The following is a 10,721-nucleotide window of genomic DNA, read 5'->3' as shown; positions in this document are numbered from 1 at the left end:
CTTTTGAACTTCGGTTGTTGAAGATTTTGTTTGATTTATGCTTTCATTGGTCTACACATAATTCATCACTAGTTGAGGTATTGTAAGGCATGTCACAGGGAAGTCTCTTGTAAATACTACTGAAAAAGTTTTATAGCATACCTGGATACCTGAAGCACCTGGCTGACCTTTGATACCAGATAAACCAGGGAGGCCTGATTGGCCCCTCTCACCCTGAGGGCCCATGATCCCTGGCATTCCTTGTGGTCCCTACAAATATCCAATAAGTTGTTACTTTCTCCAGCCATGTGTTTAAAGTTGCATCTGGTGCAACACTATATAACATTTGGATGTATTGTATTTCTCATAATTACTTTTCTCCCCTTGGGTCCAGGAACGCCCTTCTCTCCATTCAGGCCCCTATTGCCCTGAATGAGAGACACTAATTAGTGAGCGAATACATGGTAGGAAACATATCTTTGGATAGTTGATACACAACATGTCCATTTAAATGTATTGATTTGAGTCTCAAAGTCAACGGATAATGATGATGTTTTCATCAGTTAAATAATGTATTTCGTTCTTTTACTCATATCCCCCCCCCCCCAAATGGTCAAAAGACAAATGGTCTTGCAATGTGACAAATTAGAATTGAAGTACAACAATTCCATGCAGTCTCACAGTGAATATGGTCATTAAAACGGCATGCATTATTCTAAAATAATTAGCAAAATGCTGCTTTGAATCAGATATCTTACTGTGACACCTGGAAAACCTTTTGGACCTGGATCCCCATGCATACCCTATAAACAAATCAATAACAATTTACAGATATTGACAGTATAATTTAAAAAAAAAATTTCTACAGGCAGTTTGCCAAAACATATCCACATAAAAGTGTATTTGCTGTGAACTTAAAACCCTCTTGCATTAAAATTCTTGCTGAAAAATAAATAGCCCCAGTGTTCTCAAAAAATAAACACTAGAAAAAACCCATGTCATCTCTAATATATTGTGGCATTCTCAAAACATGGTTTCAGTTTCTAATTCTATTTTCTGTCCTGCCAGAACACAATAGCAGCTAGGACTAACGTATGACTGATACATTTTTTTTTTTTAATCCAGAGTGACCTTTTTCACTCCAAATGTACATTGCTAATATGCTTGTTTCAGATTTATTATACAGCTGCAGTGTGGGCATCAGTGAAAATACAAAAAATACAAAATATAATAACTGCACATTTTGCAAAAATTTAGTTGTGACCTTAGACTACGATTTGTCCTGTAACAGATGAGTTTGGCTCAACTATGCTCAGATTAACATACTAAATGCTGTAAATCAGTGCATTGCCATGCGAGTATGCACAGTATAATACATTTGTCTAGACAATGAAAAAACTTTAAAGGTATTTTTCTCAGTTTCAGAGTCGGTGTATTTAGTGCATTTTGCATGTAGGGCAGTATCAGTGACTGAATTTTTCAACAAGCTTACTTACCATGGGCCCTTCAATGCCTTGTAGCCCTCTGTTGCCTGTTGGACCCTCTGGTCCCTATGCACAAAAAACAACAAAAATATTTTGAACAACATATTTGTTCAAATGGTTAAATGGAATGTTCCACATGTACACAGTATGACGATCAGACTGACATGAATTATGGTTTTCAAAACTTACGATGTCACCTTTGAGGCCCTGTGGGCCATCTTGACCTGGAAGCCCCTGCGGATACAGCATCCATGAACAACATACCCCTTGACTGATTGTCAGCAGACAGACCAATATTTTGTCATTTTTCTTTATTGGGACAACTTATTTAGGCCTACTTAACTGCTTTTGTTTTGTTTTATTTTTTTGCAAGTACTGGAGCTCACAGTATGGTAATATTGTACAAAGAATAATACATGAATTGCAAGTCTACACTGACAAACATATTGACTAATACAGGTAGTACCTGGGAGCCTGGATGACCAAGTGGGCCTCTATCTCCTTCTAACCCTCTAGGGCCCTAAGAGTAGGTCAAGAAAATGTTCAAATTATATCAGCCTCTGAGCATTCTGTAGCAAAATGCATCAGAAAGTAAAGACACAATACACTAAGAATACCTGTGGGCCTTTCCGCCCAACAGGGCCAGAAGGTCCATCATCCCCCTGTAACAGCAGAAGTCTTTAGGTCTACAATATTCAGTCAATCAGCTTTTACCCTTCAGTAAAGTTTGATTTTCTCCTAGTTGGTGGTGTAGACCAACAATGTTGAATATATTTTTATAATTTGTGCAAGGAAGGTATCTTCCAGAAAGATCACTTAAAATCACTTACTTCTGAGCCGTTAACCCCTTGTGCACCAACCAATCCTGTAGCACCAGATGCTCCCTGGTGACAAACACACATATATACATACCTGAGTATTACTATGTGGCATTCATAATTTGTTGTCTATACAATATGTTGCACAAAGTTCAACTGATTATTTATCCTCACCAACGGCCCCTGAGGACCACGTTTTCCATCATATCCTGGATTCCCCTGAGAAAAAAAAAAAAAGACAACACTTAACATCAATACTATACTTATAAACACTACAACATCAAGATGTTTCTAAAAATATATATTTATATAATTAATGAAAAAAAAAAAGACAAACACTTAACATCAATACTAATAAACACTACAACATCAAGATGTTTCTAAAAAAATATATTTATATAATAAAAAAATTGGCCTTTCCAATTTGTATTTATTTATTTTTTTTAAGCATGATTTCTGAATTTTTTTTTCAATGAACTCACGTCAGGGCCAGGTGGGCCAGGAATCCCTTTAACACCTTGTAAACCAACAGGTCCCTAAAGAAAAACAAAAGAATATAATTTATACAGTGACTTTGTAAAAACCTGAATGGTTTATGGTGCAATCAAAGAATTATCTAAGGATATTTACATGATTTAGTTTGAATGTATGAAATATATTTCTTGATAGGTATATAAAGCCAAAATAGTGCAAGTATACGATTTACTCACTAGAGGACCCACAGAGCCAGTGAATCCCATCTCTCCTTTTGAGCCCTATAAATATTCAAAAATTTCAACATTAAAAGGAAAATAACAGAACAGTAACAATCACTCTATTGTCAAAATAGGTCTACATTTGATGTATAAATTTACTAAATATATTTTAGCACAATTACACAACAGAAATTGTGCAGCTTTTCAGTTAGTGTTCCCTCCTGATCCACTAGGAGGCAGTCTAATTGCACTAAATTAGACTGCCTAGAGTAAATTAATATACAACTATAAATTATATATATAAACTCAGCAAAAAAAGAAACGTCCCTTTTTCAGGACACTGTATTTTAAAGATAATTTTGTAAAAATCCAAATAACTTTACAGATCTTTATTGTAAGGGGTTTAAACAATGTTTTCCATGCTTGTTCAATGAACCATAAACAATTAATGAACATGCACCTGTGGAACGGTCATTAAGACACTAACGGCTTACAAACGGTAGGCAATTAAGGTCACATTTATAAAAACTTAGGACACTAATGATACTGACTCTGAAAAACACCAAAAGAAAGATGCCCAGGCATGCTGCATGGAGGCATGAGGACTGCAGATGTGGCCAGTGCAATAAATTGCAATGTTCATACTGTGAGACGCCTAAGACAGCGCTACAAGGAGACAGAAAGGACGGACCACGTGTAACAACACCTACACAGGATCGGTACATCCGAATATCATACCTGCGGGACAGGTACAGGATGGCAACAACAACTGCCGAGTTACACCAGGAATGCACAATCCCTCCATCAGTGCTCAGACTGTCTGCAATAGGCTGAGAGAGGCTGGACTGAGGGCTTGTAGGCCTGTTGTAAGGCAGGTCCTTACCAGACATCACCGGCAACAACGTCGCCTATGGGCACAAACCCACCTTTGCTAGACCAGACAGGACTAGCAAAAAGTGCTCTTCACTGACGAGTCGCGGTTTTGTCTCACCAGGGGTGATGGTCGGACTCACATTTATCGTCGAAGGAATGAGCATTACACCGAGGCCTATACTCTGGAGAGGGATCGATTTGGAGGTGGAGGGTCCGTCATGGTCTGGGGAGGTGTGTCACAGCATCATCGGACTGAGCTTGTTGTCATTGCAGGCAATCTCAACGCTGTGTGTTACAGGGAAGACATCCTCCTCCCTCATGTGGTACCCTTCCTGCAGGCTCATCCTGACATGACCCTCCAGCATGACAATGCCACCAGCCATACTGCTCGTTCTGTGCGTGATTTCCTGCAAGACAGGAATGTCAGTGTTCTGCCATGGCCAGAGGAGAGCCCGGATCTCAATCCCATTTAGCACGTCTGGGACCTGTTGGATCGGAGGGTGAGGGCTAGGGCCATCCCCCCCAGAAATGTCCGAGAACTTGCAAGTGCCTTGGTGGAAGAGTGGGGTAACATCTCACAGCAAGAACTGACAAATCTGGTGCAGTCCATGAGGAGGAGATGCACTGTAGTACTTAATGCAGCTGGTGGTCATGCCAGATACTGACTGTTACTTTTTTGACCCCCCCCCCCATTTTTCCATTTCTGTTAGTCACATCTGTGAAACTTGTTCAGTTTATGTCTTAGTTGTTGAAACTTTTTATGTTCATACAAATATTTACACATGTTAAGTCTGCTGAAAAAAGCAGTTGAAATTGAGAGGACGTTTCTTTTTTTGCTGAGTTTATATTTCAGGTGGAGACCTCACTTACTTTCTGGCCAACATGTCCTCTATCTCCACTGGGGCCAGGTGCACCAGGAAAACCCTGCTCATGAAAACAGTAAGACTGCTTTATGCACATATGCAGGGTGAAATTCTTCTATGACAGTTACTGGAGTGTGTATAATGGAATATTTTGTATTCTCAAGTTGTACCTCATCTCCTTTGTCTCCAGGGGGCGCTGTCTCACCTTTGTAACCAAGAGGACCCTTGAGCCACAACCAGCAACACACAGCATGTGGTTTTCAGCAATTTAAGTGTGTTTGTTACACAGCATGTATATTTTACATCTTTAACTGAGACATTATTTTAGTTGTGGGGGTGTATCCAGCCTCATTCACCATTTACTCATTTAACAATCTGCATAACATCTCTTCTGTTTCACAGAATAGAGAAGGTCATACAGATGTGAAACAAAATGAAACAATAAAAGCTATTAAAGCCATCACATGCCATCAGTAAAGCACAGTCTCACCTGCAGCCCAGGTACCCCTGTTGGTCCTGTGACCCCATCCAACCCGTTCTCTCCATCTCTTCCTTGAGTCCCTGCCCGGCCTTGGACTCCCTTTGGTCCCATGCCACCCTATTATAAAGTGATTGGTTATGACCAATTCATATACAGTTGATGCTTTGCAAAAGGCCCCTGAAGTGATCTGAGCATTGCAACTTTCAAAACATATCAATCAAAGGGATGTTTTAAAGTCAACATGAAATCAAAACCGACCTTATTTACTTTCTTGGGCTGATTATGCACAATTCATCAGTGCATATTATTACACACCACTTTGGAATACTTGATCACTGTGCAATTTCTACAAGCGAGCTAATAGAATAATTTTAACTCTGATCAATGTTTCATGTCCATTTATTTATTTGCTGTATTTGGCAAGTAGCCTTGTAATAGGCTGGATAATAAGGAGTCAAAGGAGACAAAATAAACACCAATGGAACTCAAACCGGAGGTGGATTTCAGCTGTTCAGTGATTTATTCCTTTTCACATAATTACATAATTTTAATGCAAATCAATATTTTATGTCCATTTATTTATATATATATTTGCTTCATAGCCGTATATAAGCAGGATAATGTACAGTCAACCAGTTGTTTTTGCAAAATAAACCTCTGATCACCCTGTCAGGGTTTATTTTGCGATAACAACCAGCTAATTCAGGGTTCATACACATTTTTACCAATAATTTTCCATGAATTTTGAGGCGAATTTTCATGACCATACATTTCCTAAAACGTCTATGTACACATGTCAAATAAGAAAAATCCATGTCAAAATTTACCACAGCATATCTTAACTAAAATGAATGACAACTGACAAGCTATGTGGTTTACTACAAAATAAACATTTATTTAAATAACACTCACTGACACACAAGTATGACTGTTAAATAATATAAGGTCAAACCCTGAGAACTCCATTGTGTAGCCTTCATAACTCAGAGGGACAAGAATGTTTGAGAGAAAAAAGGAAATAAAAAGGGTCCAGTAACACTGACATTACCTTAATTAAGATTAAAACAGCAGGCTTTAACGCTGTGGAGGTACGTTAGGTCCCAATGCAAGATAACTCCAATGAAAAAAATGCTTTTAGGATAAATGAGCCACGGGCCACATTAAACCATTTGGAGGGCTGGATCCGGTCCGTGGGCCGTAAGTTGCCCAGGTCTGGTCTATACACTTTGTTATGATTAAAACAGCAGACTTTAACGCTGACTGGTGCCAGAAACAAAGACACAGTCAGTCAGGTGTTGGAATCCTATTAACTAGAAGCTACTGACATGTAACACAAACGCATTGTCACCAGGACTTGCACTCTGAAATGGGCTTTTTCGCTTAAAATATGACATTCTCCTTGGTTATATATGAGAGAAATTGAGACAAACATTTGATCCTTTCTGCTGATGTCAGCCTCTGTTTTCTTGAAATGTGGAGCGCTTGCTCATTGACCTTGTGAATAAACCACGTCCCACCCGATGTTATTTCTGTAAAATGAGACCACCATCTAGTGGCAGCTGCTTTGCTCACATAAAGTTACGTGTGGATCATGCAAGGCAAAACCAGCAGAAAGGAAGTCTCAAAATTCAAATGAATCAAAGGAAATCGACACAAATAGATGTCAATGAATGTGTGTGTATCTCTTGTTCCACAAATGCACATTCAATGCTTCACAAGAACAATTTGTGTTTGATTTGGAAGATCTCCCTTTGGTTGCACACACAAATTGTTATGTATTTGTACAAAAAGGAACACTTGTATTCACAAATCTGTCTCTATTTGTACAAATTCCAAAACATTTATTTAATGATAAATTATTTAAGTCGAAATGGATTTTTTGAGGGTTGAAATACACATTTGTTAAGTTTTTTCAAATTAATGGGTAGATATGCACACATTTATAGACTTATCCATTGGTAGTTGTTTGTGTGTGAGTCGGCCATGGTAAAAACAGCTAAACAAAAGTCTCAAAATTCAAATGAATCAAACAAAATCAACACAAATAGACATCAGTGAATGCACACGTGTTACTTGATCCACAAATGCACATTCAATACTTCACAAGACCATTTTGTGTTTGATTTGGAACATCTTCCTTTGGTTGCATGTACACAAATTGTAATACATTTATACAAAAGGGAACATCTGTGTTCACAAATATGTCTCTATTTGTACAAATCCCAGCACATTCATTTAATTTTGAATTTCACATACACAAGTTGAAAGGCATTTGTCTGTGGATTGTAAGATACATTTGCAACATTTATCAAATTGATGGATAAGTAGGCGCGCATTTGTTAATCATTTTGAGTCTAATTTCATCCCATACCTTTTCTGTGTCCCGCAACACTCATGATGCACATGTGTGTTTGTTTTTGTTCAACTGATGATGTCATCATGCTTAAATCGGCAAAAACGCATGCGCAAGTCATTTTACTTCCTGAACAAGTGCGGATCCGAGTACAGTTCCAGTACAACTGAACTCAGACCAACTCCTACAGGTAGTCTCGTGTTCTGTACTGAGGTCTGCAAAACAGCTTTCACATTACCAAATTTTCATGCGAACTGTGCTCTGTTTCAGACTAAACTGCCAGCGTGAAAGCCCCCTGCTTTTGCTCCGGTACACTAATGCGACTCTTGACAGAAAGATCAACGGACATCAGTGACAACCAGCGCAGGTCTTCTCTCATGTTTTAAATTTAAAACAGGAGAATGTATGTGATACTGAGACTTTTAATGATTGCTCATCAAGAAGTGAACAATAACACTGCTCAGACTCTCAAACAAACATCACCATAAGCTTAATCAACATGGCAAGTTATTACATACAAACATTTAAAGCCTTAATATATTCAAACAATAATATAAATATGAAATTTACTAATTCCTTGTACACTATCCTTATGAACTTGAGCAATCGTGAGCGAACTTTTCTAGCGTTAATGAGGTGCCAAATGCGACACCGCATGACGCTACGCCTATTCATAAACTACTCCGTTTACACAGAGATGCATTTTGCATTTTACATTGTTCCGTGATCGTGCCAAACTTGAAAAATTATTAGCACACTTGTATTGCTGAAAATATTTGTTAGAAAATTCCATGACTTTTCGAAAACATTCAGTGTTAATTTGTTTTTCCATGACATTTCCAGGCCTGGAAAGTACAATTTCTAAATTCCATGACTTTTCCAAGATTTCCATGACCGTCTGAACCCTGTTAATTGTACCTAATCCCTTACTAAAAAAAATAAATAATTCAGAATCTTTATAAACATTAGCAAAATGTAATAACTTGGTCCACTTTTCAAAGACTCTCCTTTTATGCTGACGTCATGAGATGACTCTTCCAGCACCTTGCCTCAAACCAAGTCCTCATTTTTATTTGTATAGCGCTTTTCACATTCATCATTTTCATACACATCATTTCAAAGCAGCTTTACAGGAAATCATGCAATAAAAAATAAAAAAATAAAAAAAATAAACTGTAATATCTATAAAGTCTTAGAGTGATCATTGTGTAGTTTGATTAAATATGATTGTACATTTTGTATACAAATTAAATAATTAAATAATAATTGTATACCCATTTATTTAGATAATATAGAACCCCTGTGAGCAAGCTGAAGGCAACTGTGGCAAGGAACACAAAACTCCATAAGATGTTGGTTAATGGAGAAAAGTAACCTGGGGAGAAACCAGGCTCACTGTGGGGGCCAGATCCCCTCTAGCTAAACAACATGAATATAATGCCAATATTAGTCATTTGTGTGCAGTGCAAGTTATGGTTTAACATTTTTAAATTAAGTAAGCATTAAGGTCCAGTGTTTTAAAAAAAAAAGAAAATATATTTTATGAACTGTAAGATTAATGACTGATGTCTTTGAAGTCCATCCTGGATTAATTGCAGATGTTCACATAGATGCATTGTCCTTTGTTAGTTGGCTGATGAAGGCTTTTGTTGGCAATTAAATGATAGTCTATGTATTCCATTTCAAGAGTGTATTCCATCAATAGACAAAGGTGATGCAGGCAGAGATCAATGAGGTGCATCGCAGTTCAACTGTCAGGTCATTTCGGTGAGGTTCGGTGGGGTCCATCCTAAGTCCAAGGTTCAGGCAGTGGCATATGAAGTATCCGATGTCTTACAGTTGGAGTTGGCATCTGTTCATCCTCTGAAGTCAAAAGACTGAAGTGATGTCTGGCTAGCACCGGCTGTAATTTGTCGTCATCACTCAGCGACACGTAGCAGTGGAGTCTGACACCAAGCAGGAACGGAGCTGGATCTGGCCGGCTCTGATAACCTCGGGACATGAATCCAAATAATAAAGGAAAGCAGCCAGTAAGTACCCAACATCGATGAGAACTCCTTCAATACTGTTTAAAAAGCATCCCAGGGTGATACCTCAAGAAGTTGGTTGAGAAAATGTCAAGAGTACAAATTCTAGGCAAAGGGTGACTACTTTGAAGATGCTAAAATATAACACAGTTTTGATTTATTTTGGATTTTGTTTAGTCACAACATAATTCCCATTGTTCCATTTATGTTATTCCATAGTTTTGATGACTTTACTATTATTAAAAAAAATAAAAAAAAACATAATAAAGAATGAGTAAGTGTTTCAAAACTTTTGACCGGTAGTGTATATACTGTAGCAAGGGCAAAAGATGACAGAGATTTTTTATTTATATCTGATGGTGTCACAACAAGCATTATTAGTTCAAAAGACTTATAAATTGATATCCTGTCCTCTGAGTAACACCAAAAACTGTAAATTGTAGCAACACCTTCTCGACCCTTCAGACGAGGTTCATGTTTATAACAATAACCTGGGGGAGTAGATTCATTTAAACATCCGGTTTAAGCCAGGTTTCAGTCAAACAGAGCACATCCAAACTATGATCTGTAATAATTTCATTTACATTAGTGCTTTGGTAGAAAGAGATGTAATGTTTAATAGCCCTACCTTTTATATGATGTTTATCTTCAAATGTTTTTATTTTTTTTTTCAAGCTTGACCTTAATCAAATTTTTTCTAAATTATTTAGGGAGGGGTTTGTGTTTGGTAGTTCGGAGAACAGACACTATATGCATCTGACCTGTGTGACGTCTCAAGGCAACTAGCAGATGTTCGGATTAACCAGTTTGTCTGGTTCCTAATCTGTGCCCAGTTAGTCAAATACTATCACTATTAAGACTATGAGACAAATTACTAGAGAGGAGAGCAGCACCTTCCCTGGAGAGATGGAGTCCATCTCTCTTTAGCAGGTCAGGTCTTCCCCAAAAACTCTTATTGTCTATAAATCCTATGCTATTCTCCGGACACCACTCAGACATCCAGCCATTCAGTGACACTAATCTACTACAAACCTCATCAACACAATGAGCAGGGAGGGGACCAGAGTATATTACAGTGTCTGACATTGTTTTTGCAAGTTCATACACCTCTTTAACATTTTGACATCTTTAGTGATCTCCAACTGGTG

At 37.9% G+C, this 10,721-nt stretch overlaps 1 protein-coding gene across 1 annotated transcript; it reads right to left on the bottom strand.

Annotated features, from left to right (window-relative positions):
* Positions 1–194: 194 nt before the first annotated feature.
* LOC127439575 (collagen alpha-1(I) chain-like) lies at positions 195–5,296 on the bottom strand. The gene is made up of 13 exons (XM_051695744.1): positions 5,203–5,296; positions 4,720–4,936; positions 2,992–3,036; positions 2,764–2,817; positions 2,456–2,500; positions 2,294–2,347; positions 2,081–2,125; positions 1,930–1,983; positions 1,653–1,697; positions 1,476–1,529; positions 746–782; positions 354–407; positions 195–249 (listed from the first exon to the last, which is right to left on the bottom strand). The coding sequence occupies exons 2-12, from the start codon at positions 4,807–4,809 to the stop codon at positions 400–402; spliced, it is 531 nt and encodes a 176-aa protein (XP_051551704.1). The 5' UTR covers positions 4,810–4,936; positions 5,203–5,296; the 3' UTR covers positions 195–249; positions 354–399.
* Between the last annotated feature and the right edge of the window lie 5,425 nt (positions 5,297–10,721).

The sequence above is a fragment of the Myxocyprinus asiaticus genome, chromosome 4 (genome assembly GCF_019703515.2).
Source record: "Myxocyprinus asiaticus isolate MX2 ecotype Aquarium Trade chromosome 4, UBuf_Myxa_2, whole genome shotgun sequence".
NCBI lineage: Eukaryota > Metazoa > Chordata > Actinopteri > Cypriniformes > Catostomidae > Myxocyprinus > Myxocyprinus asiaticus.
Note: the sequence above shows the minus strand (reverse complement) of the source record. Positions and strands in the feature narration are given on the sequence as shown.